The sequence below is a fragment of the Pogona vitticeps genome, chromosome 2, assembly GCF_051106095.1.
Source record: "Pogona vitticeps strain Pit_001003342236 chromosome 2, PviZW2.1, whole genome shotgun sequence".
Taxonomy (NCBI): domain Eukaryota; kingdom Metazoa; phylum Chordata; class Lepidosauria; order Squamata; family Agamidae; genus Pogona; species Pogona vitticeps.
The window spans coordinates 167,471,038-167,499,004 of record NC_135784.1 but is presented as its reverse complement, the minus strand read 5'-3'; the positions used below and the strand labels follow the sequence as shown (position 1 = coordinate 167,499,004).

At 45.7% G+C, this 27,967-nt stretch overlaps 1 protein-coding gene and 1 long non-coding RNA gene across 5 annotated transcripts in view; one reads left to right on the top strand and one right to left on the bottom strand.

Moving 5' to 3' along the window:
• Positions 1-1,957: 1,957 nt before the first annotated feature.
• The window catches only part of LOC144586436 (uncharacterized), a 51,488-nt gene continuing 25,478 nt past the window's right edge, over positions 1,958-27,967 (bottom strand). Inside the window, exons 2-3 of the long non-coding RNA XR_013541265.1 lie at positions 5,349-27,967; positions 1,958-2,116 (exon numbers count right to left, since the gene is read on the bottom strand). The exon at positions 5,349-27,967 is cut by the window's right edge and continues 13,956 nt beyond it. This is a non-coding gene — a long non-coding RNA (uncharacterized LOC144586436). The remainder of the gene's footprint in view (positions 2,117-5,348) is intronic.
• ZNF385A (zinc finger protein 385A) overlaps positions 5,981-27,967 on the top strand; it is a 165,560-nt gene continuing 143,573 nt past the window's right edge. For 2 of the 4 annotated variants that reach the window (XM_072991134.2, XM_072991133.2), the window contains exon 1: positions 5,984-6,119. In XM_072991134.2, the coding sequence (XP_072847235.2) occupies positions 6,110-6,119 (10 nt within the window). In that variant the 5' untranslated portion in view covers positions 5,984-6,109. Of the gene's footprint in view, positions 6,120-27,967 lie in introns of all 4 variants that reach the window. The other 2 variants (XM_072991137.2, XM_072991139.2) reach the window with 2 other exon arrangements.

The window sequence follows — 27,967 nt, the reverse complement described above, 5'->3', positions numbered from 1 at the left end:
CTACAGCCTCGGCTGAGTCAGACTCAGATCTTTCTCCCTTGTGTCAGAAGCACTGCCGTACAATTATTAAATATATCAGATAATTCCATTGTACATGTTGAGGGGCATAGGGTACACTGACATAGGTGTGATGTTGCCTGTTCTTCTCTGCACTCACAAAGGACTACAGTATATTGGTGGGGGGGGGGGAACTTCCATTTTCTTAGGTTCATTTAGGTTTTGTCAACTGTACTCCATAGCCTATTAAATGAGTTCCAAGCAACTCAGTTCTGTGTGATCATAGTAGGGTTGGGTTTAAGTTGATTTATATCATAATATGCATCAAGTTATTCTAATACACCTGTTAGAGGATGTTCATCTGAAAATCATCTGATGGAGCACCACCAGACCAATGCCAGTTCTCCCTCAAACTCTACTGAAAATATTGTTCCAGGCCTGCACAGAGATTATGGATATCTTACACTATTTCATCTACTTATCTTCTTAGTGGGAAGCTGAAGCAGAGAGACTAGATGACCATTGCATTCCGAATATAAAGCCCTGTGAAACAAATAGCAGCTTGATGGGTGGTGGAGGAATTTGGATGAGTGAAGTGGCAGTGGGGAAAGTTTCTCACTGTTTATTCCTTTCTCTAGTGCTGCAGCACCTGATATGCATTCTCCTGTTGCATATGATTAGTCTGGTTTTTGTTTTGTATGTGTGTGCGGGTGGGGGTAGACAAGGAGTGTAATAATGGGTATTGTGACATCACATCTATCTTATGGGTGCTCCTGAATCAAAGGCAAATTATGGTCCAAGCAAGGAAGGATTTTACTGTATATCAAAACGGGGGAGGGAACTATGCCTTGAACCAGTCACTCTTTGTCAATCTAACATATCTCACAGGTACATGAAAATGGAAAAGCTTGTCTGGGGAAGTGGAGGAAAAGATAGTGAAGTGTAATGGTTAGAGCACTGGATTCTGCCTTGGGAGAAACACACTCAAATAAATGCTCACAGAGTCATGCAACTCACCTATGGTGACTTTGGGTTTCTGGTTCTCTTTCAGGCTAATCCCCACTAAAGGGCTTTTGTGACCTAGAGGGGACAATTTATTAATTAACTTAATTAATTAATTTTAGAGGACCCTGAACCAGTGGGCCTTTTCTGCATCGAACTAGAATCAGTTACATTCTGCAATCCTGTGACATTAATGAAAAAGGGCAGTGATAAAGTTAGGTCATTTTACATTCTGGGCTTAATTAACAGTTGGACAAGAAGACCTTTTAGATGGGGAAGTGTGTGTTGATTCATTCACCTATGTACTTCAAAACATGGCAAAGTCTGATGTGCTTAGGTGTCCTTCCTGTTTATTCTGCTCTATGAGGCCTTGGACTACTGGCCCAAAGTCTTGCCCTGACACCGCCATCACTGAGAACAAATGAACTTGTTTAGTTTCTTCTTCCCTCCTTTCCTGCCTTTGGACTCCTGTCCCTCAGACTGTCAAACTCTGAAACCACCCTTGAGCCTTTGGTGGCAAAATGACATACAATCAGCAAACAAGTCAGCGAAATTAGTAAGATTTATAGAAAGCATTATTGATGAAGATACAAGTCATGATAAACAGGACTCAAAGAGGAAAAACTTTATTAAAACCCGATATACTTGGCAATAATAATGACGCGGTTTGTGCCCGTGCCCATTCCCCACATGCCCATTCTCCACGTTCCCAAGCTGAGGCTGGAAAAAGAGCGAGGCGGGGAAAGGTGGAGGGCGCCAGAAACACAACAAGAGAAAAACTCGGGCTAATTCCTGACACTGCCCGCGCCCCCCCTCCTCAAATCCGCTTTCCGTCCCCCTCTCCTTCTTTTCTGCCTGCTGCCTTTCGAACCAGCTTGGAAGCCTGAAGTTCCTGAAGGCGCGTTTCACTCGAAGAAGCCCACTCACCCCCGCACCCCTCCCACCCCCCCCCCCCCGAGCAGCACGCGCCCGGATTTATTTGCAAGGCAGAGCCCGCGCGCGCCGCTGGCTGGCTGGCGGCGAGCCTGTGGTCTCGTGCCGCCCGCTCCCCGCACCCCCCGCGCCAGGTAGGAGGGGGTATATTTCCGACCCCGGCTTCGTCCTTTTCCTCCTCCTCCTCTTCTTCTCTTCTTCATGGATTGCTGCCTTGTCGTGGCGAAGGGGCTTGAGTAACTCAGAGAAACTATGGGCTATGCCGTGCAGGGACACCCAAGACGGACAGGACATAGTGGAGAGTTCCGACTAAACGCAATCCACCTGGAGTAGGAAATGGCAAGCCACTCCAGTATCTTTGCCAAGAACGCCCCATGATCAGAAACAAAAGGCTAAAAGATATGACGCAGGAAGATGGGCCCCTCAGGTCGGAAGGCGTCCAACATGCTACTGAGGAAGAGCGGAGGACAAGTACAAGTAGCTCCAGAGCTAATGAAGTGGTTGGGCCAAAGCCGAAAGGACGCTCAGCTGTGGACGTGCCTGGAAGTGAAAGGAAAATCCAATGCTGCAAAGAAAAATACTGCATAGGAACCTGGAATGTAAGATCTATGAACATTGGGAAGCTGGAGGTGGTCAAACAGGAGATGGCAAGAATAAACATCGACATCCTGGGCATCAGTGAACTAAAATGGACAGGAATGGGCGAATTCAGCTCAGATGATTATCATATCTACTATTGTGGACAAGAATCCCGTAGAAGGAATGGAGTAGCCCTCATAGTCAACAAAAGAGTGGGAAAAGCTGTAATGGGATACAATCTCAAAAATGATAGAATGATGTCAATACGAATCCAAGGCAGACCATTCAACATCACAATAATCCAAGTTTATGCACCAACCAGCATTGCTGAGGAGACTGAAATTGAACAATTCTATGAAGATTTACAACACCTTCTAGAACTGACACCAAAGAAAGATGTTCTTCTCATTCTAGGGGACTGGAATGCTAAAGTAGGGAGCCAAGAGATAAAAGGAACAACAGGGAAGTTTGGCCTTGGAGTTCAGAACGAAGCAGGACAAAGGCTAATAGAGTTTTGTCAAGAGAATAAGCTGGTCATCACAAACACTCTTTTCCAACAACACAAGAGGCGACTCTATACATGGAAATCACCAGATGGGCAATATCGAAATCAGATTGATTATATTCTCTGCAGCCAAAGATGGAGAAGCTCTATACAGTCAGCAAAAACAAGACCTGGAGCTGACTGCGGTTCTGATCATCAGCTTCTCATAGCAAAATTCAAGCTTAGACTGAAGAGATTAGGAAAAACCACTGGGCCACTCAGGTATAATCTAAACCAAATCCCTTATGAATACACAGTGGAAGTAAAGAACAGATTTAAGGAACTAGATTTGGTAGACAGAGTGCCTGAAGAACTTTGGATAGAGGCTCGTAACATTGTCCAGGAGGCAGCAACGAAAACCATCCCAAAGAAAAGGAAATGCAAGAAAGCAAAGTGGCTGTCCAACGAGGCCTTAGAAATAGCAGAGAGGAGAAGGAAAGCAAAATGCAAGGGAGATAGGGAAAGTTACAGAAACTTGAATTCAGACTTCCAAAGAATAGCAAGGAGAGACAAGAGGGCCTTCTTAAATGAACAATGCAAAGAAATAGAGGAAGATAACAGAAAAGGAAAGACCAGAGATCTGTTCAGGAAAATTGGACATATTAGAGGAACATTTTGCGCAAAGATGAACATGATAAAAGACAAAAATGGGAGGGACCTAACAGAAGCAGAAGACGTCAAGAAGAGGTGGCAAGAATACACAGAGGAATTATATCAGAAAGATGTGGATATCCCGGACAACCCAGACAATGTAGTTGCTGACCTTGAGCCAGACATCCTGGAGAGCGAAGTCAAGTGGGCCTTAGGAAGCCTGGCTAACAACAAGGCCAGTGGAGGTGATGGCATTCCAGTTGAACTATTTAAAATCTTGAAAGATGATGCTGTTAAGGTGCTACATTCAATATGCCAGCAAGTTTGGAAAACTCAACAGTGGCCAGAGGATTGGAAAAGATCAGTCTACATCCCAATCCCAAAGAAAGGCAGTGCCAAAGAATGCTCCAACTACCGTACAATTGCACTCATTTCGCACGCTAGCAAGGTTATGCTCAAAATCCTACAAGGTAGGCTTCAGCAGTATGTGGACCGAGAACTCCCAGAAGTACAAGCTGGATTCCGAAGAGGCAGAGGAACTCGAGACCAAATTGCTAACTTGCGCTGGATTATGGAGAAAACCAGAGAGTTCCAGAAAAATATCTACTTCTGCTTCATTGACTATGCGAAAGCCTTTGACTGTGTGGACCACAGCAAACTATGGCAAGTTCTTAAAGAAATGGGAGTGCCTGACCACTTTATCTGTCTCCTGAGAAACCTATATGTGGGACAGGAAGCAACAGTTAGAACTGGTCATGGAACAACTGAGTGGTTCAAAATTGGGAAAGGAGTACGGCAAGGCTGTATATTGTCCCCCAGCTTATTTAACTTATATGCAGAATACATCATGCGGAAGGCTGGACTGGAAGAAACCCAAGCCGGAATTAAGATTGCCGGAAGAAATATCAACAACCTCCGATATGCAGATGATACCACTCTGATGGCAGAAAGTGAGGAGGAATTAAAGAACCTTGTAATGAGGGTGAAAGAGGAGAGTGCAAAAAACGGTCTGAAACTCAACATCAAAAAAACTAAGATCATGGCCACTGGTCCCATCACCTCCTGGGAAATAGAAGGGGAAGATATGGAGGCAGTGTCAAATTTTATCTTCCTGGGCTCCATGATTACTTCAGATGGAGACAGCAGCCCTGAAATTAAAAGGCGCCTTCTTCTTGGGAGGAAAGCGATGACAAATCTGGACAGCATCTTGAAAAGCAGAGACATCACCTTGCCAACAAAAGTCCGAATAGTCAAAGCTATGGTTTTTCCTGTCGTGATGTATGGAAGTGAGAGCTGGACCATAAAGAAAGCAGACCGCCGAAGAATTGATGCCTTTGAATTGTGGTGCTGGAGGAGGCTCTTGAGAATCCCCTGGACTGCAAGGAGAACAAACCTATCAGTTCTAAAGGAAATCAACCCTGAGTGCTCACTGGAAGGACAGATCCTGAAGCTGAGGCTCCAGTACTTTGGCCATCTCATGAGAAGAAAAGACTCCCTGGAAAAGACCCTGATGTTGGGAAAGTGTGATGGCAAGAGGAGAAGGGGACGACCGAGGATGAGATGGCTGGACAGTGTCTGCGAAGCAACCAACATGAACCTGACACAACTCCGGGAGGCAGTAGAAGACAGGAGGGCCTGGCGTGCTCTGGTCCATGGGGTCACGAAGAGTCGGACACGACTAAACGACTGAACACACACACACTTCTTCTTCTCCTCTTTCAGAGCGACCCTCCCATAAACACACCGCGCGCCTCCTTTCGGGACACGCCAAAGGTGCGTTTTTACCTGCGCCGTGTCACTGCGGGAGGGGCGGCAGCCGGCCAGCCAGACTTTTAGGGGGCAGCGGGCAGGCAAAAAAAGGAGACCCTCCTCTTGGAGTCTCAGTCTCTCTCTCTCTCTCTCTCTCTTTTTTGGCGAGTTGGCTCCGGCCCGCTCTCATTGGACGCCGGAGTTGGCGCCGCGGCCAATTGCAAGCCGGGGAGGGCGCGCGCCAGAGAGAGCAAGCCGCCTGCTGGAGCGGGCTGTGTATGCCTGCTTGCGTTCCTTCGCGTCTGTGTGTGTGTGTGTGTGTTGGGAGGAGGAGGAGGAGGAGGAGGAGGGAGGGAGGGAGGGAGGAGAGCGGAGGGAGCCCGGGCTCGGGCTTCGCGGCGCTGACATTTTTTTGGCAATGCCTCCTTCTACGCCGGCTCTGTCGGTCGCCAGCCCTGCTGGACCCGGGGCCTCTCCGCGGCTGTGGCTGCTTCGGTCACCTAGTCTGGCCCGCTCGTAGCACCGCCGCCGCCGCCGCCGCCGCCACCGCACCAGCAGCACCGCAGCGGACACGGGGGAGGCGGAGGCGGTGGCAGCAGCAGCAGCAGCAGCAGCAGCAGCAGCAGCTGATCCGCTTTCGCTTCGGCGGCTGCCGTCCCTGCTGAGCCGCGGTCAGACGCAAGGTGCTGCTCCGGCAGCGCGAGCTGAACAGGGATGATCCTCGGTGAGTGACGCTGCCTCCGGCTTCTCCATCGCCCGCCCTCCCACCTGAGCGCCTTAGACCTCCTTCACTTTTTTTTCTTCTTCTTTAAGATTTTTCTTGGGAACCGCGCCCCCCCCTCCTTGACCTATCTAGGAAAGACCCCTTCACTTTATTCCTTAGCTTCCCGTTCTCTCGCCCTCTCCACCTTCCTTGCCCATCAACCCCATCATCAGTCACTCTGGAGGAGATAACCTTCGCCCACCCCACCCGCGTTGGGATCTGCGTTGGGGCTTAGCCCGCGTGGGAACGGCGGAGCCGAATAGCAAAACAACCCACCCCTCTCCCCGCCGACCAACCGAATCAAGAGGAGGGGGGGAGAGTATCTGGATTTTCCTCTTTCCGTCCTCTCTTTGCTTCGCCCCCCCCCCCGGCATGGCTCTGCATAGGACAGGAGGACCCGGCTTGCCCTTCGGAAATTCGCCGCGAGAAAAAGAGATGCCGGTGTGAATTCTAGGTTGCGGTGCCTATCCTAGAGGGGGGGGAAGAATGAATTGCAGTATCTTTCAGAAAGGGATCTGTCCCATTCGAAAGATAGAGATGTGTGTGTGGGGGACTCTAAGGAAACTCATAGCCTTCCCCATAGGGAAGGCTGTATTCCCCCTACCCCCGCCGCCGCCTTGCCCACCTCCGTCCCCAATCGCAGCTCAGGTCTGCGTCACAAGGTGGAAGTTATTGAACTGTTCCGTCAGCAGTACTTTGGGATGCGTGGAGGGAGGAGGGAAAGCGGTGAATGAGCCATAGGGACCATACCGAGGTTGGCAATGCGGTGGTAGTGGAGGGGGGGGGGGGAGAATCATCACTGGGCGGAGAAGGGGGGCAGCAGAGGTGTAAACTCTAAGGTTGACTGAGGCCAGCTCTTCCTCAGACACCGTAGGGTATCTGAGCGGGGGTGGGGGCAACGTGAGAAGCATTGCCTGGCTTGGCAAACAGCTCTGGGTTGAACCCCCTTACTGGCTTCGCCTTGCCCAACAGCTCAAGGGTTGGGGTGGGGGTTAGAGGAGGGCTGGTTGCCAGGCAGGAGACTGGCGATGGTGGGTGATGTGTGTGTGTGTGAGAGAGAGCACGAAAAGAGAATAGATGAATCCCTTATTTTGGCAAACTGTCTGAAGCTCGAAGCATCAGCGTTGACCTAGATCTCTGTGCATGGGGAGGGAGGGGGCTCCTGCACGCAGCCAGACGCTCCTGCTCTCTCTCCCCCCCCTTTTTTTCCCTTCCTCCTTCCTTGGCTGTTTCCTCTTCTGTGTATGAGAGGGGAAGGCCAGATAATCCAGCAGACTCCCCATATTTTGAGGGGAGGGTTGGCAAGACGGGGGACTGAGTTACAATTCTCTTTCCACCCCTCCTTGGTAAAGGTTTCAACTGAATGTGCTGGGCACAGGAAGCATCTTCAAGGTGAGGGGACATTCAGGGTCATTTATCTGAGCTTCTTTTCCCCTTCTTAAGCACCCTTGTTGTGTACTCTCCATCTGAGGTGGTTAAAGGCTATCACAAGAAAAAGAAAGAAAGGCTAGTTTTCCATCCGGTGTGTTCAGTGCCAGCTGAAGGATACAAGGAGATCTCTTCTCTATGCTTGGGACTGTCAGTAGGAAACCAGGAGCTGGTACTGGTTTTACAGGGCTGTCCCTACCATAAGACAGAGTGAAACAGTTGCCTTAGGCAGTCGGTGCTGGGTGGTGTGAGGAAGGCCACAGTGACCGCCTCCTGCCTGTTCTGTCCCGTTGAAGGGAACAGCCATGAGACCCAGGCAGCTTGCCCTACTACATCTGAACTGGCCTCTTTGTGATGGGTGATGTTGTCTAGTCATTGGTGTCAAAGTAAGAGGCAACTGCCAGGCCACTTGGCCTCTACAGATGAAATGGTGATGGGGTGAGGAGAAACCCCCCCCCCCATTTTTTGCCTCAGGCAACAAAATACTTTGGGCTGGCCTTCTGGTTCTGGACCACTTAGATCAAGGGGAAGAAAGGTGTATGACCTTGTCTGTGAGGCGGGAGAATAGCTCTTACTTCGCCATTCAGGAGGTCCCATTGAGGCCTAGGAAGTGGGTCTGTGGACAGATTCTCCTCTGTGGTTGGTTGGTCCTGGCTGGTCTCAGTGACAAAGGAGGCCCTGCTCTAAAGACAAACCTGGGCAACTGCCTGCAGTGGTACACACTTCAACTCTGAACATTCCAGAGAGAGAGAGAGAGAGAGAGAGAGAGAGAGAGAGAGATGCTCTTTGAAGGAGGTGCTGCACACAGAGGAGGCTTGTCCTTGGCTCCTCCATGATATCAACCCCCCCTCCGCATTCCAGGAGACATAATTGAGTGCCTTCTGATCTCCACTGCCTAGGGGCACAGACACAGTTTGTTGAGGGGAAGAAGTAAAGGAGTGACAGGCATTCCAAACAAAAAAATGAAAAAAAAAAGTCTTCTTGGTCAGCTCTCAATCATTTAAATGTTTGCCCGCAGTTGTTAATCTTTTACAGCATAGAAATACTTGTCTATTAATTTGCCAGAAGTGGCTAGTGAGCGTGAGCTAGCCAACTTAGCCAAGGCATAAGGATGCTGTTGAACCAGGCTAGAAAGACTTTGGGCTAAATGCAACAAAACTGGAATGACTTCAGCATCCTGTACTGATATTGTTTGACTCTACATTTCTCCAAACTGCTTTCTCACTCATAGGCTGGTCCTCCAGCCCTTGAGATGCCCATCTTCAACTTGCTCACAAACTCGCCGTCCTTTCTCCCTTGGCCCTCTACAAGCCAACTCTTCTGGATTTCTCTATCACTATTTTCTCTGCTTCACTTTGAGTCAAAATCTCCTTAGTGATGACCCAGCCTCAATCATACAGACACTTCATCCCCACCAATGGTCCCTGTGTGATCCTTCTCTGGAGGTGCCCCTCTCTCTGTGGGAATCAGGCAGCTGCTCCTCCCCGCTCCCTCCACTGCAGCTTATTGGGTCACTGCCGTTCCTGCTGCCAGTTCTGCTTTCTTGGATGTGTCAGAATCCCTTAGCTGAGAATGGCCCTGGGGAGGGAAAGGACTCTTGCTTATGAGCTTTTGTTGATCTCTTAGCCATGTCATGGAAGCCTGAGGTCCACTTGCCTGTCCATCTCTTGGGAAAGATTGCCTGGCTCATATTTAGAAACCCAGCTCTTGAGTTTAAGGGTTGTAGCTCCATAAACTTGAGGGAGTAGATTTCTCTTAAACTATTCTGCTAGCCTAGGACTAGAAGCATGTACAGGACATGTGGAGGTGTTTCTAAAGATCAGGGATAGGATGAGAGGGAGGAAATGGATTGTATCTCATTGTTGAGTCTCACAGGGAGTCTGGAGTTTATAGGAGAAGCATGTTCTATCTCTGTTTTGTGTGCTCACATTCCATCTGCCTTTCTCCTGTGGTGGTGATAATAATAAAAATAATCTTAGAGCTGCAGACTGGTAGAGACCCTATGGATCAAGGAGTCCAGCCACTGTCAGAGAGGCACAGTGGGGAATTGAACTCCCAGCTTCTAGCTCCACGGCCAGATAAGTAAATCATTGAGCTGTCCAGCAGTTCAGCAAGTGATGTCTTGCATCATTCTAACTATCCAGTCCTCCTTAATCTCCCCTGCCTTTTCCTAGTTTCTCCCTTGTGTACATCTCCCTATAGCCTTCTCTTTCTACTCCATTACTGAATCTCTTGCCATCAAGTAGCTTGTGTGTGTGAGAGATGTGGAAGGCAGACACAGCTTCTCTGTGTCAGACACATGTTTTCCGGATAGCTGCCAGAATTTCCCCGAGTCGGAAAAAGCCACACTGAGGTTGCACAGCTTGGCCACACATAGGCTTGTCACCTGTGGCTTGTTTTCCATTCAGCTGTTGATGGTGAGTGAGAGGTGGTTCATATCTTTTAATTACTTCCTCTTGCTTTCCTCTTCCCAGGAAATCCTGACAGAGGCCAGTTGGAGCCGTACAGTGAGGGTGTTGCTGCCCAGTTCACCAGAAGTGTTTCATAATATGGTCACTGTGTTGCAACTCGGGGATGCCCCTGTTTTGCATTCCAGTTCAATCGCGGGACGCTGCATGGTGATTGACAACAGTCCTGTTACTGTAAAATGGGGAGAAATATCATGACTCGCCACTCTCAGGAGGTACTGAAAATGCAGATAGCAAGCCTTGTTGTCTTGAACATAACAAAGAATAAGGAAGAGGGGACAACGCCATGTTTTGAACAGTAGCACTGCCTGATAGGGTGCTGGAGAGGATGATTGGTATATTCAGTGGACAAAATGCAGAGGCACCATGGGGCAAGCTTACCTGCCCCAGGGTTCATGGTGGTAAGGGGCAGGATGTAACAGGACTTGTCCTGCAGTCAAGGAGGCTGCAAAGCAGGCGGTGAGCAACTCTGCCTTCCAGTTATCAGGATAGGAAAGGCGCTGAGCATGGCCTAATAGCAGGGCCCACAAGAGAGAGCAGTGTGTGCAGCTAGGGAGAGGATTCTTGTGCAATAAGCAGTGACAATGATGAACAGAAGGAGGGGGGCAGAATGCAGTGCAGAGAGAAAGGGTGATCATAATGTGCTGTGAAAAGTAGTGATGAAAGTCCTACGAGCAGCCTTGGAGCCTGGCAGGATAATGGCGTTGCAGCAAATCTCCCCACTCTGAGGCTTCTTGTCTTCTGAGGCTGTTAGGAACGGTGTCCTTTTTATTCAGTACATTTATATTCCTCTCTTGCCCTCCAGCGAGCTGAAGGTAGCACCTGCCTCTCCACTTTCTCACTTTTAGCCTCTTGACCACTCTGTGAGGTAGGTTGGTTGGGCAGAATTTGTAGGATTGACTCAACGGTCAGCCAGGGAGCTTCATGGCTCAGTGGGAGCTTGAATTCAGGTTGCTCAAGTCCCTCTAGCCATTACAGTACACTGCTTCTCTTATATAACGATGGACATTGTGGGATGCACTGTACCGGTTCATGGGAGCCTGACCTGAATCTGGCCCACCTCCCTAAGGCTGGCAGGCAGAACTGGTCCTGGCAAGGCTCATGCTTCATCTCCCTTGCCTGGTTCTTCAGCCAAAGCTGAAGCTTTGACGGAGCTGGCTGGTTGTTGTCAGTGATGCCAAACAGCAAATGTTTTCAAGTTGCACTGAAAGACAGGACTTGTTCAGCTTGTTCATAGACCTGGTGCCTGTATTCCCCGCCTCTCTCCCTCCTTCCCTCCCTTTGTTCTTCCTTTCTTTCTTTTTTTCCCTAAATGATGCTGATATCCATCTCATCCCATCCCTTTTTGGGAATGTGGGAACAAGGATGCCGTGGGGCTTGTGTGGGTAGATGCATGATGTGATCTCCAGGCAGAGTCCACAGTAACCCACCATATTCTAGCTGTAGGGCTGTAGGAAGGAGAGTTTGGAGGAGGGCAAAGCTCAGGCAGCTGAGTTATTTGATTCTAGCCTTCGGCTGGCGGAGTGGTGCAATAAATATAGCTCATTCTTATCATTCCATATCAAGATTGAGAATTCAGCTTTATATTGTGAATGGATGAGGGGAAAAGAGCTTCTGCTAAATCAACAGAATATTACCCAGGTTGGGGCTGGGGGATTTTGTACGTTGGGCTTGCCCAGCGGAATGGTACCAGAGCTTATCATAGTAAGAGCATCCAGGTTTTGGCTGGAAATGAAAAGAGGTGTATGTTTGCATACCCTGCCTGCTTTTCTATCTGTCCCAGAGACAGGTGCTGCCACCTTTTTGCAACATGCACCTGGCCTCTAACCAGCTTTTAAGCTGTCGTTGATAAAAAGCAAATAAATATAGTATGTCACAAATGAGCTGCAGCCTCTCCTTACCTGTTAATTTGCAAAGACTCAACTGAGTTGTATTGCGCCTTGGTTAATCCAGTTGGTTTATGGGTCCAGAAATGTCCTGAGAGGTGACTGGCATTACTGCAGCACATCAGACAGGACGGTGTAATCCAATTTGTGGGTATTTTGTGACATGGGGTGGAGAGTCTAGCTTCTCTTTGGCAAAGTCATGAAGCTGTACTCAGTCTTAAGTGATGCTGCCAAAGGGTCTTGGGGTCCCTTTCAAATAAGCTCCTTTGTTGTTATGGACCGTCAAATCAGAACAGGCTTATAGTGACTCTAATAGGGCTTTCAAAGTAAACAAAGTATTTAAGGAGTGGTTTTACTGGTTCTACCTTCCACACCCCATCCCATGAGTTTCCTTGGCAGAGCCGGGGAATTGAACCCAGGTTTCCTGGGTCCTAGTTCATCCCTCTATCCACTACACCAGGGTTTGGTCCGTGGCCCAGTGCCAATCCGTGGGCTTGCCAGAACTGGGCCATGGATACAGATCTCCACTCCCCCCCCCGCAGACACATGCAGTGGGTGTGTCACGCTCATGCAGTGGGTGTGTCATGCCCGTGGGGGCATGTCACGCTCGTGTGTGGGTGTGATGCGCTCTCCCCCCCATGCATGGAGCTCGCTCCCCCAAGCTGGTCTGCAGCCCCAGAAAGGTTGGGGACCACTGCACTACACCACACTGGTACTCAGTCTCTTTTGTGGGGTGTGTGTGTGAAAGAAGGCCAAAGAATGCGCTTCCCACCCAAACCTAACTAGCCTTTATGTGCAAGAACTGTGGAATGCAATTTATTTAAACATGATGGTGGGAACGACAGAGGGATCTGGTAGCACAGGCAGAGAGAGCGGGCTGGAACAGCATGGAGAGAGGAGGCTGGGATGACATGGAAGGGGAGAGGAAGCAACAGAGTGTCACGGGGGTGAGATGGGACAGAGTGTGTGTTATACAGCCCTCTAATGCTGTACAACTGCCCATCATAGGCCTGCCACCAGAGATAGCTAAATTAATTATTAATAAGGAGAAGACCTTAATTTGCTTATATTTCTGTTGAAAGAGTTACCTGTTTAACAATTAAATCTCTTTTCAGTATGTGTTTAAATTTATGCTGTATTATATACCAGACTTACCAAAATGAAGGTAAAAAAAATCCAGTTCATGATTTACTCCTTTTAGTCTTCATGGATTAAGTTCCAAATAAATCTCCAAGAAGCCTTCACCACTAGCTGTGCTGGCCAGGAATTCTGGGAGTTGTAGCCTTAGGACCCAAGGTTGGGAACCATTGCTCTAGAGTGGAGGGAAATGGGCCAGGATTGCTGGGTTTCGTCGTTACTGTGAGTGACTCAAGAAGATACCTAAGTGCTCCACAAACCTGAGACCCGACATGTGCTTGGACTACAACTGCCTGAAGTCCTAACTTTTGGTTATGCTAGCAAGGGCTTCTGGGAGAACATCTGGAGTGCCAAGCTTTAATATTATGTGCTGAAAATGTTTACCATTCCATTCTTCTGGGAGTGCAATGGAACCAGAGACCTGCCCAAGACCTCACAGGCTGGCTCTTTTCCTATGTGAGGAATTGAACTCTCAATCCAGCCAACTCTAGACTGCCAGGTTTGGAATCCCACCTTTAACCAGCTCCTGGTACGTATCCCAAACCAACCACCTCATTTTGTTACCTGAAGCACAAAATCCAAAAAGCAGCTTTCCATGTCCCATGTATTACAGACACATTAATAATAAAATTAATTATGTACTGCCTTTTGATACCCATAACCTGCCTCCTCCTCGGCACTAAATCAAAGAGTCAGAGTTTGCCAGAATATTATTTGAACAACCTTGATGCATTTCATCCCCTGCCCTGCCATTCCTGTGAGACAGTAATTACTGAAAGCAGAATAAATTATATAAGAGTAAATCTATGCGTTCAACTTGACTTTATTCTGAGAACTGATTCTTGTTTGCAGATTGTGAAAGTTTGAATAAATAAAGTATTAAAATAATTTGCCCCGGGGGGGGGGGAAGAGAGCAGCGAATAGGATTGCAACTCTGGAAAGACAGATTATTCCCTGCCTTCCAAAATAGCATATTTCATTGCAGAATGTACTGCTGTCTAAGTGGAAGGACTGCAAAGACACGGCTGTCTCTGGACTTTACTATACCAGCTCTGTGGAGGCTGTAATAATCCCCCAGTTGCTAAGCCCAGCTGAGCATCAGGGTTACTTGAGGATGCGGAAGGATTCTGAAAGTCGCAGCAGCCACCAACGGTCCCTGACCTCTGATTTGACTTGCTGGAGTTTGCTGCCTTCTCTTGTTCCTGCTACAAGCCTGCTCTGCACAGAGGGAGCCAGCAGGATATTTGGGGTGGGGGTGAGAAATGGTTTCAGGGAGGCTAGGATGTCAATGGCAGACTGGTTTCAGATCTCTGTTCTCTCATGGCTCCGTGGATGTCACCATCTCTTTGCCACAATTAACAACCATAGTACCCTGTCATTCTTTCTACCCTGCTTCCTACCATGTAGGGAAGGCAAGCAAGATAACTGAAAAATAGTAATTTGTCTCTTCCATTTTTTTAAAGGTGGATGGATGCTTATAAAAGGACATTAGTTATAACATTTTTGTCCTTCTCTCTCCCCCTCCCTCCCTCCCTCCCTCTACAAAGGAAAGCAGTATAGATTCAGTATACTCTTATTACACCTTGCATCATACAGTGGGGTCTCTACTTAAGAACTTTATCCGTATTGGAAGGTGGTTCTCAAGTTGAAAAGTTCTTATGTTGAATCTGCATTTCCCATAGGAATGCATTGAAAACCATTTAAACTGTATCTGCTCTTTTCCGTCCATAGAAACTACAGTGGAACCTCTACTTAAGAACTTAATCTGTTTTGGAATGGTGTTCTTAAGTTGAAACGTTCTTAAGTTGAAGCAAAATTTCCCATAGGAATGGACTGAAAACCAATTAATCCGTTCTGGCTGTTTTTTTGTTATGTAGAGGTGTGTTCGTACATTGAAGCATTAGTTCCCATAGGAACTAATGCAAAGCTGGTTAATACGTACTCTGCCACTAAGGGGAGAAATTTTTTTAACCTAAGATGACCTAAGGTTAAAAAAAGAGCAGGAAAGTTTTTTTTTCCTGTTCTTATCTTGGATTTCTGTTCTGAAGTAGAAGCAAAATTTAGCAAATGGAGCTGTTCTTAAGTTGGATTGTTCTTAAGTACAGTAGAGACGTTCTTAAGTAGAGACCCCACTGTACAATGTTGTTAGGGTTGTAAACTGTTACATTTCATAAGATTTTTTCATCTGAAGAGGAAAGCCATGCATCTTGAAGGTTTGCTTTACATATCCTTCCTGCACAACTGGATCTAAGGAATGAACAATTCGGGCATTTTGAATCCCATCTGTATTTAAAATGCTTTCAAAATGTACACACAAGACTATCTCAGAGTTATCCCTTTAGTGTGAAATGTTGAGCCTTTTTTCTGTGAAAAGAGATGGATTTCGCGACAGCTGTGACTTGGATGCAGGATGGTGGGAGATCTGCCTATTCTCATGTCTCCTGAGCACAGTCTTGTCTGGAGGAGGGTGTTGTATTCAAATGATGCTATCTATAATTGGACACCCACAAGTAGTTCATTATGTCTTGATTCTCAACATTCCAACAGTGTCTTGCAAAATATATAATGTTGATGTGATTTATGCTATATAATGTCTCTCTATGGAGGGGGCAGGGCATGTGCTAACTTGGCTTCCAAATTGGAGTATAGCTTTTCTTTCTGTATTTCATCAGTTTGTCCCAACACAGCCTGGGGTTGTTAGGATGTGGGCTGTGGGTTCCTTGCCTGTGTTGAAGTACTAGATACCTCAGTGTGAGAACTTAGTTGTGATCCATGAACTGACTATGTCTGAAAATGCTGTGAGCCATTATGTTAGTTGCCTGTTCTTACCACTGCAGCATTGCCTTGTGTGTTGTGTTCTCACACCTAGTCTTTGTAGTGGATATTTAGATGCACAAGACTGTAATTCAGATTTAAATCTGTGGTTTTCAAGAAAGCTTTGGTGGCTGTTTAAAAGAAGGATGCACATTCTTCCTTGTTATCCAAGGACCACATGTTGCTCTGTTCTAGTGACAAATTGTGGGTAGTTTGGGAAAGTTACTGTCTTAGATTAAAACATTTCATTCCTAGCATATTGGTGGAAGAATTCCAGGAGTCTAAGAAAGTAACCTGTCTGAGATCCAAGTGTTTTGTAGCCATTGTTGTCAGAATAACTTTACTTTTCTTCAGAGATGGGGAAAAAATCAGCAGAAATGTGTTCATGGATTGATTAGTTTTGTAAGCACAATGTCTGTTTCAGAAAGAATTTACTAAATACCCACCTTTTCTGCCAAGCTTCCCATCTCTGCTTTCCTGTCCCTTAATTTCATTGGAAGCAAAATTTCTTTGTATGTGAACTCTAGCACAGGAAGAGCCACAAATTTAAGAATCTCTTTGGCATGACTCAGTAGAGGATTTCCCATTTTCTTTAATCTATCCCCACCACTGCTCTTTTATGGCCGATATGCTGCAACAGGCCACAGTGGCCTGAGTTTTGCATTCAGAGCATGAGCCAGGCTGCTTCTGCTAAAACCTTACGTTATACAATCCAGAGCATAGTAAGAGGTACAGCTGATTTTATCTTTGAAAGGAGAAATAATGAAGCATTGCTTCAATTCAGCAGTTGAGAGCTTTCCATACCTCAAGGTCGCCAGGAGGGAGAGAAAATGGGGGCAAACTGCAAAGCATGAATTCAGGGCAAGTTCATACACGATGTTTCTTTTCTTTTTAGGCATATGCTTACAAATGTAGAGCATAAATGTTACAGATAGCATTTGTATATAGTCACATAATATTGTGGCACGCCCATTGGAAAGCCATGGTAGGGTAAGGAAGGACTGGACAACTGGTGGCCCTCCAGACTGCTGTTGGGCTGCTACTCTCATCATCCCTCACCACTAGCTGTGTTGGCTGGGGATCACTGGGGTGTGTGCAAATTCTTCACTGCTGGGTGAAGATCTCATGTCAAGTGTACACTTGACAAAAAGTGGAGAAAAAGTCGAGGAGGATTATGAGTCATGTCAGAGGAGTGCCCCAACATGAAATTATTGGGGTGATGGTGGCAACCCTCATCCTTGATTCATCTCTGGGAGATGGTGAGTCAGGATCTACTAGTTGACTCCTGGGCCACAGGGAGTAGATTGGCCTGGATTTCTGGCTTCTCATTGTTTCACAACAGCAGCAGCACCGTCTGTTATAATTTTGAAATGAAGAAAGCTTGAAATGATCAGGAGTTCCTTTTTGTGTGTGTGGAAGAACAATGTGTTCCATTTTGTTCTAGTACTGTAAGAACCAAGTCTGCTCTCAACAGTTCCATGTTTGTTGTCATGTGATGTGCAAGTTAACCCTCAGCCTGTGGTTTTCCAGATGGAGTTACAAGGGTGTGGGACCTCCTGATATCTAATTGAACTTCCTGCTCAAAGATGGAACAATTTGTGCCAGCCAACCTATGGTGTTTCTTAAAGAGAGTGAAACACCACTCTTATTGTACACAAGAGTAACCACCAAACAGAAGTCTTATCTCCAATCCCTTGTTCTATGTTGACCATCATTGTAAAATGAGAGCTAAAGTAGGTTTGACATTGTTCATACAGCTATTGCATTTCCTCCCCTTAAAAGCAGACATGAAGGACCGCCTAAGACCATGATATACATGCCTGTGACTGTTATTTGCAGTGAGAGAAAGACTCCCACTGGTGCTTTTCCCCCACTTCATACAACTGGAGGAATCAGGATTACACAGAGGCAAAACCCTCCTCCACACTTACTCAAGCCCCACTATCCGGGAGGCAGCGGAAGACAGGAGGGCCTGGCGTGCTCTGGTCCATGGGGTCACGAAGAGTCGGACATGACTAAAGGACTAAACAACAATGACTGATTCTGTTACGTCCCCTCCGGTCTACTACTTTTTGAAAAAGAACAACTACACAAGAACACTGTATCTAGTTTAGCCATTAGATTTCCACTAAGAGACTGCCTATGGGAAAGTCTATTAATGTTCCTTTTCCCACATGGCACTTTAAGGATCGGTAGTGTTATATTGACATATGTATCAGAGATAAGTCCTGTTGATGTCAGTGGGGCTTACTCCCAGGTAAGGAAATACAGGACTGCAGACTAGCACAGCTATGGTAGGCTAGCACTCCTGCATCTACTGATATGGGCTCTGTGAAGACTTGGACATAATTGTCATTAAGGAGCCAGAAGGTTCATTAATTTGACCTTCCTCACTCCATAAAAGGAAGTCATGGATAACTTTGGGGAAGTGTTCATGACTGGGACTGTCCACCAGGAATACTTTAGACCCTACATCTACATGAGCACAGATTGAAAAATCATTGCCATATTTGCTAATTTCCCAGTCCAAGGAGCACATGCTGTTGCAATTTGTGTAGCACTGCTTTCGGGCTGTCCCAGCAGGTTCATTTTCAGTGGCAGCCACCATAGAAAAGTCAGAATAGTGGAGCTTAAAGTTGCAGAGCATCCCCCGCATAAAAAGCCACAGCAGGGAAAGCAAGCAACCTGCTTCAACATGTGGTCTTTGATTCAGTGGGGTTGTACTAATAATAGTTTGACATTCTTTGTGATTTATTGGATTGCCAGTGAAAGTAGCTTCTCAAATTTAACTTTGAGCAGCCCTGTTTATATTGTGTGCATCGTTTGGTCTTGGTATGGTAATGTGGCCCCTGTGACATTTCTCTCCTTTTATTCTCTTTTCCAGTGCTTTGCATCAAGCTGGGGAATGAGGAACCTATGGCTTTTCAGACTTTGTTGTATTCCAAATGCTGTTAGCCCCAACTAATATACCCAATGGTTATGATGTTCAAACTGGTCTAACAACATCTGGAGAACTGCAGATTCTTTCAAGATAGGGAGCTTATGGCATCTAGAAAATCTAGTTCTCCATTGCTTGCATGGCTTGATGATTTCAATATGAAAAGGTTTTACAGCATAATCCAGTAGTATACAGACCTGGCTTGAAATGTTCCTGGACCACAGCTACAACCTAGTTAGCACAGCCAGTGGTCAGGACTTCTGGAAGTTGTAACCCGAGAGCATCTAGGGTCCAAAGTTTGGGAACCTTTGGAGTTTTTAGTGTTTGGGCACAAGAAAGCCAAAATGAATTCTGCTCATATGTTATGTATAGTCCACACATCTGCCCTTGATTTTTTTTACTTTTACTTTCCTTCATTCCTTTTCCTTTTCTTTCCCTCCTTCTTACTACTTTTCCTTTCTTGCATGTTTTTCTTTCTGTCTACTTCCAATACTCATGAAGTCTTTCCCCCATTCACTTTATTCGTCTTCTGGCAGATGGACCTTCTCTCTCTTTTTAACTATGGGAACAAATCAGGAGCCCTGCAGAGGGAAGCAGATACGGATCTGCCCGTAGGCCCACTAGAAAAATGAATATGCATGCCTTCCTACATCTTCTTTGCTTCTGCTTAGGGAGGTCTACAATGTTGCAACAAATGACTCTTGATTTTTACTGGCCAGTTGCCTGGGAAATTCTAGGAGCTGCAGTCCAATGCCACAAATTTCCATATTTAAAGCCAAGCCACTCCCAAGTTGCACACTCTAAGATCACCTCAATATGTACAACAGGTTTCACAGTATTGGAAATGTGGCCCAGATAAACAGACGTGTACATTTGAATGCGCACACATTCTCTTTTATTATTACAGATTGGAAGTCGGGAATCATGGCCAGTCAACTGTAAATCATCAAGAAATCTACTAAAGGATGCAGATCCACTTTGTCTATGCACCTGTGCTGATGTATGTTTGGATGCTGTGGCTGCTTCAGACAATCATGTTTTACTGTGTAATCACCTTTTCCCATTTATGACAGAATATAATATCACTACCCTCAGTGGCAACATCTTCAGTTGTCCTCCCTCCTGTGTTTTCCTATCTTTTTTCCTACTAAATTAAAACCCACTAGAGAAAAAAGACATCGAATTGTACAGTGCGTCTTTAATGGTAGCAGTCCATGTCAACATTATCTTGCAAAGTCTTCATTTATTAAATTAGTACTGTAATTTATTTAAACATTTACCTCAAGAGGCTACGGGCTGCTTTTCAGTAAAACCCATAAACCACCCCCTCTTCCCTAGTAAAAGGCAACAAAGTTTTTTCTTTACCTCAACTTCCCCATTTCTTAGATCTTTATATGTTCCTTTTCCACACACATAAAATCCCAAAAAGATTCAGAGGTGGTGGATCCCTTCCAGCAGTGTCTTTAGCTAAGTGCTATACTAGTCTGATAACTGCACCCTTCCCCTTGCAAATCCTCAGACACATAATTATGTGGCAAGGGGCTACGGACAAAATGATTTGACCTGAGAATTACCACAGATCTTGACAATTATATAAAATATATAAAATGGGAGGTGGGGTAGGAAACCATGTGTAGTGAAGGTATATTCTGTGTATACCTAACCAGAATGTTTTAAATTAAGCATGCTGATGATATTATTAACCAAAAACCCTTCCTTCAATTTATATAACATTGATGTCATATGATGGTATTCAGCAGTTAGTGCTAGATGACTTGGCATGTTGTGTGTAGAGTGTCCATATGCAGAAGCAGGCATGCATGCTGTCAAATCAGATGCAAAAATGACTCAGCCACTTCCTTACTGGAGCTGGCGGACTTCGTCTCCGTGGCACTGTTGGAATAACCAACAGTGGTCTTGGGTGATTTCAACATCCATGTGGAGGTGGAGGTTTCCGGTCCGGCTCTTGAGTTCTTGGAAACCATGGCTTCCTTGGACATGTCCCAACATGTCAACGGCCCCACCCACGTGGGGGGCCACAACTTAGACCTTGTGTTGTCCCTCGAGTGGCGAGTGTGTGGTTTGATGGTGACTGACCCTGTGTTGGTCCCCTTGTCATGGTCGGATCATCGCCTAAGTAAATGTAACCTCTCAGTGGCTCTCCTTCCTTGCAGGGAGCAAGGACCTGGATCCTATAGGATTCTAGGATTCCATGAGAGGGATTCCGGCTGACCTGATTTGTGCTTCTGTTGAGGCTCTGGTTGATGGCTGGCTTGCCGCTACTTCCAGGGCTGTTGACATGATCGCTCCTAAATGCCCTCTCCATTGCAGAGCTCATCCAGCACCCTGGATTAACCAGCAGCTGTGAGCTATGAAGCAGAACAGGAGAAGGCTAGAGTGCAATTGGAGACGGAACCCGATGGAACATAATCGGGAAGCTGTCAGGATCACGACTAACCATTACCTTACTACGGTGAGGGCTGCTAGTTGAGCTCACTTCGCTGTCCGGATAAGTGAAGCTTCAAATCAGCAGGTGGAACTTTTCCATATAGTCTGTGATCTATCCGGAATTGGTTTAAGTGATAGGCCTCCTCCTAGTATCTCACCTGACAAATTTGCAGCATTTTTAAAATCTAAAGTGGAGGTCATCCGCTGGGATCTCTCTCCTTTTTTGAACACAGTAGACTGAGCAGAAATGTCCAGTGCTCTGCCTTGCCCAATGAGACTTGATCTCTTTCAGCCTGTGATGCCAGATATGGTGGACAAGGTGCTTGACCGCTGTCGTGCCACCACCTCCTCACATGACCCTTGCCCGGCCTGGCTAACCAAAGCAGCCAGGCCTACAGCAACCAAATCGGCCACTGCAGTAATTAATGGGTCTCTCCATTAATTATTGACACTCCTAATGAGTGTCTCAAGGATACACTCATTAGGCCCCTTAGGAAGAAACCAAATTTGGTGGCAGACAATATTGGTAATTATAGGCCCGTCGCCAATGTTTCTTTCCTTAGTAAAGTGGTAGAAAGGGTGGTGGCTGACCAGCTTCAGGCCCTTCTGGATGAAACCAACGCTCTGGATCCGTTTCAGTCTGGCTTCAGGCCGTGCCATGGTATAGAAATGACATTGACTGCCCTGTTTGATGACCTCTGGAGGGAGGCCGACAGGGGCAAAATGTCTCTGTTGGTCCTTCTCGATATCTCAGTCACCTTCAATACCGTCGACCACAGTATACTCCTGGGGAGTGTTCCGCACTGCCTACTTCCAGCTTTGGCGGATCGCCCAGTTGCGTCCCTATCTTGATGTCAGGGCCCTCACCACTCTGGCCCATGTGCTTATAGTCTCGAGATTAGAGTACTGTAATGTGCTCTACCTTTGAGATTGATGCGGAAGCTTCAAATGGTGCAGAATGCGGCAGCCAGACTTCTTACTGGGGTGAGAAAACATTAACATATCTCCCCCACTCTGGTGCCCTTGCATTGGCTACCTGTTTGTTTCCCCATTGATTTCAAAGTATTAATTATGACATACAAAGTCCTAAACGATTTAGGACCTCAATATCTGGTGGAATGCCTTCTCCCACCTAGATCTACCTGTATCACTCGCTCTAGCCAGGAGGGGCGGCTGAGAAGCCTAACGCCAAGGGAGGCCCGAAGAGAAAGAACAGGAAAACGGGCCTTCTCAGCAGTGGCCCATTGGCTCTGGAACAATCTCCCCCCAGAAATTTGTCTGGCTCCCTCGCTGGGCGTTTTTAAGAACCAACTTAAGACCTGGCTCTTCAAACAGCCCTTCCCTCCTGTTGATACCTAACTTATTTCGTCATCCTCTAGTGTAGTAATACAGTATTGTTGTTTTATTTTATTTTAATATCACCCAGAGTAGACTTCGGTCTAAATGGGTAAGATATAAATTAAACAAACACAATAATAATAATAATAATAATAATAATAATAATAATAATAATAATAATAATAATAATAATAATAATAATAATAATAATAATAATAATCATCATCATCATCATCATCATCATCATCATCATCATCATCATCATCATCATCATCATCATCATCATCATCATCATCCAAAAAAGCCCCATGAAAGTGAAAATGATAAAAGTGAGCCAAGTTGATATTCTTAGCACAGTACTCTTGTTTCTTCTTGCTTTGGGAGCGTGGCAGTAGGAAATGACTTTTCCCACCTGGAATGTGAATTGGGAATACAGTACCGGAATAAGGAAGATATGACCATGCAGGTATTATTGGACTGCAACTGCCACAATTCCTGGGCAGCCAAAGTCAGCAATAAGGGATCATGGGAGATGGAATTTCAAGAGCATCTACACATTTTCCTGCACTCTGAGTCAAAGCACACCAAGGGGTCGGTAAATTTGCAGGCATTGGGTTAGGACTAGTCATCCATCTTGACCTTAAGTAATACCTGCCAGAGAGCACCACGGTTAAATGTGGCAGCTTGTTGTTTGCCAGGAGCAGATTTCTCGCACAAGGTTCTTGCATGTTGTTGCTGCGCTGTTGGGCTGCTGCTGCTCCTGTTCCTAGACCTTGATCATCCTGCACTCTCTCCTGTCTGAATGGAGAATCTCAGCTAGGTCAGACCTCCCCCGCCTTCAGCGTCCTCTCCGTGTCTATCAGCCAGACGCCGAGCCGGCCTTTATGTAACCAGGTAGCCACAGCTTTAGTGGCTATTTTTATCGCCTGAGCAGGATCTTATTTGTGGACTGGTTTGTAACAATTGCCCAGATTTTCAGCTGCAGTAAATCTGCTCTGCCTCTAGAGATGGCAAACCACAATGCCTGCTCTTGGCTATGCTCTGTCCCAGGAAAGGAGGGGACTGGTGCCAGGTGCTGCCAACCCAGTCTGTCCTTCATTTTGCTGTGACCTTGAGCTATCAAGCCCACACCATAGTGATGCTATCTCTGTCTGCATGATTTAGCCGGGGGCTGAAGTAGGAAGATGGACCTGTGTAGCCTAGAATGATTTTAGTTGTGCCCATAAATAAGAACCAGCTCTACTGGGAGTTATGGCACATTTTCTCTCATTGACTTCCTAATGAGTGCAGGAATTTTCTGCTTGAGAAACTGCTGTTGATCCAGAAGACACAGCAACTGCCTTAGACCTAGAAAATATGGATTTGTATCCTTGTTTGGCCCACAGATGCTTGACTACCATCACTTTGCAGGTCTTCAGCACTGTGTTTCTACCTGTAAAATGGGAATAATCAATGATTCATTTAAAAGGTAGGGAAATTCAGACCTATCCCAAATTTTAGCCTATTGCCTTGGATGTTGATTTGCTCCCTGTTCTGTTTGTGGTAAGGAAAAGATACTGGGACATGCACCAAAGCAATGTTTATTGATACATGAAGAATGGCTCAAGTGGAGCTATGGGAATAATAATGGGGTCAACCACATCTTCTACATGCTTGCACATGGAATGGTGTAATACCTAGTCTTCAAATACTGCACCACATGCACTGTTTCGGAAACTGTAAACTAGGTCAGAGTTGTTTATCCTTGTATTGCAAACGGGATGCTAAATCTGAGGAAAAGGGACTATGCAATATGTCTGAAGTAGGAGGTAAGCTTTGATATGGGGATCTTCATAACTCTTCATCACCACACTATTAATTATCAGGACAAAATCTAGCCCTAGTCACCAATTCTCCTATATGGACTCTATTGTGTCTCTCCCCCCCGCCCCCATTTGTAAGATGAGAATGCCTGCGAGAACATACAGAATGTCACTTAGTGAGCAATAAGAATTCAAACACAATTATTTTATTTCAATCCTGAGGATTCTCAGATGGCCCCAGGATAGCCAATTGACCTTAACATTTTGGATATTGCTTGTAGCAGACCATTCCTAGCCACAAAGCTTTGGATTTATTAGAACCTGAAGAACGTGCCTCACCTAGTTTGGATTTCAGTCAATACAGTATCAGTGCATTACACCATTTCCTGTGACATAATGGTGTCAGCACACCACACTTTCACATCATTTCTCCCTATAAGGCAGGGAGGGGACAGATGTGGAGAGAGAACCCCTTCCACAAGGAGATGAGATTTTTTTAAAAAACGCTGCTGCTGGAATAGCTCGTCTGAACAAGCACTGCTGGCCCGATCTCATCCCATCTCCTCAAAATGCCAGTTTTTTTCAAGGAATTTTAGATACATTTGTATGCTGGGATGGATGAAATATGCATGAAGCATGCTTCCTTTATTTGAGCATCTCCTGACCATTAAGTGCGGGAGTACATGGCCCGCTTTGTAGGCAGTGTGTGTCCTTCATGTGTAGGTACAAGTGCTGTCCCACACACAGCCATGTCCCCTTGATGGTCACAAAGAACATGCCCAAGGCTTACCCACCTTGCCTTTTTGAGTGTTTAATAATACATAAATACAGATTATGGAACTTCTTCAGCCCAGCTTTTGTTTAAGACATGTTTTATCAGGAGAGAAGGGAGCATCCCATTATGTAAACACAGCTTGCCTTCTCGTGTGGCATTTCTAAATGTGTGAATGTATCTAACTATCCATGCGTGGAAGGATGGATTCAAACTTCAAACCAGATTTCAGTGCATTGCATTGAATACACTGCAAATTTAGCTGCTAAAGTGTAGGATAAAGAAGACTTAAAAGACGGAAGACCCCCTTATCTGCAATAGTGGCTTCTGGCTACTATTATTGCACTTTATATTGTGTCTCCAAATACATGAGAAAAAGCTAGGAGTTGCCATGGGATCATACGTATGCACATCCCAATGCTGTTGGTATGAACAGAGAGCCTTTTATCTGTATAGTTAGGAGTTTGGAAACCTAAGAATTTATGTACCAACATACTGATTTAATGGACAACTAACAGTGATAGGATGATGCCCTGGTAATAGTTTTTTTTTTTTTCTTTTTGGTCAGAAAGTACTCACAAGTGGTTTACTATTCCCTTCTTTGGGGAATACCTTGGGACCTTTGCAGCTTACCCCAGATCACACAGGCTGGCACTTCTGAGATGCACAGTGGAGAACTGAACTCCCTACCTCTGGCTTTGCAGCCAAGGACCTAACTCACTGAACTATTAGCCAGCATCCATAATAAAGGGAAACATTTTTCTTTCTTTTGCCTTACGATTAGTTACAATAATGGTTATTTCCCCACCCCACCCTATCCTCAAAAGTCACAGGTTGAGTACTGGGCTGTTCCATCCTGCCTATAAATACAGGGGTGCCTCGCAAGACAAATGCCTCGCAGGACAAAAATCTTGCAAGACAAATGGTTTTGGCGATGGGGTTGATGACTCGTAAGACGAATGTTCCTATGGCCATGCTTTGCAAGACGAATGTTTTCCTTTTTTTTTTTTTTTGTTCCTGCCTCATGTTTGCTGATTTTTAAATGTTTTTCTATGATGTTTAAAAAGTTAAAGTTTTTTGATTGAAATTTTTGAAATCATCTGCACGATATGTATGGCTTTAAAGAGCACTTAATAAACCCTTTGTAAACCAAATTTGACTTTGTTCTGACTTTTTTTGCCCATAGGAACGCATTAATTAGATTTCAATGCATTCTTATGGGAAAATGCATTTCGCAAGACAAATTTTTTGCAAGACAACATTAACCGTGGAACGAATTAAATTTGTCTTGCGAGGCACCACTGTACTGACTAATTCTAACACTTTCTCCCAAGCATAGTGGATTTCTATGCTTCCATCTCCGTATCTCCATTAACATCCAAATGTCTTTCCTGGTGTGGTTGGATATGGGAAACATACCCTTCATTCAAGACATCTTGGGGCTTTGCAAAATGGACCAGAGGAAGCTATTTGTTTCTTAGTTATACAGTACTAGTATTCTGGCTTTCCATGAAGGTGCACATGGCTCTTCCCGTTTTTCTTCATGAGAACCCTGTGAGGGACTGTGGCTCTAGCTGAGAGACAGTGACTGGTCCAAAGTCATTTAATGAACCTTATAGCTGAGCAGGGACTTGGACCTTTCTATGGGATACCGAATGCCCAATATGGTGTCGTAGATAGAGTGACAAACGAGGACTCGAGAGGCCTGGGTTTGAATCTTGAGTCATGGAAACCCATTGCAGGTGTGGACTTGGTAATGCCACTCCTTAAATATCTCACTTACCTTGAAAGCTCTATTAGGGTTGCTATAAGTATGTTCTGACTTGACAGCACAGAACAACAATAGAATAACTCCATATGGCAGGAACGTCATCTCTTTTGGCCTGTTACAGAAATTATGAAGACTGTCATGACAGAGAGGGCAGGGACTAGGTGCCTCCCTTTAAGTGTACTTTTACAGTGTTGCTATTTCTAACTAAACAGGACTCTTGGAGCCTTGCGGTTCAGTGGTTAAACTGTAGTACAGTGGTACCACGCAAGACGACAACCCCGCTAAATGACAAATCTGAATAGCAATGACTTTTTCCTATCGCTATAGCGATTCACAAAACTCATTCCAATGGGGGATTTTCACTGGATGTTGATTAGGTCCGTGCTTCGCGAACCATTTGTTTGCAAGATGATTTTTACAGCTGATCGTTGGCTTCGCAAAATGGCTGCCCTGTGTTTTCCGAACCCATGCTTCGCAGGGCAGCCATTTTTACAGCTGATCGGCACTCACAAAATGGCTTCCCTATGGGCGATCTTCGCTGGACGACGAGGTATTTTCCTCTTTGGAATGCATTAAATGGTTTTCAATGCATTCCAATGGGGAAACGGATTTCGCATGATGACGATTTTGCTAAACAGCGATTTCAATGGGACAGATTGTTGTCGTGATGCGGGGCCCCACTGTACTGCAGCGAATACTCTGTTCATGACCCAGGTTCAGTCCCAGATAGCTGGCTTGAGGTTAACTCAGCCTTCCATCCTTCCGAGGTTGGTAAATTAAGTACCCAGCTGAGGGGCAATGTGTAGCCTGTATAATTAAATTGTAAAACGCCCAGAGAATTTTTTTAAGTGCTATGGGGCGATATATAAGCAGCAGCCTTTGCTAATGTTACAAGTATTTCAGTCAAGGAACCCAAGCTGGCATAAAAAACTAATGTTTTTCTGTGATTTCAGTCATTCAGCATCGTTATGGGGGTGTATGTGTTTGTTTGTTAGATGCTGTCATGC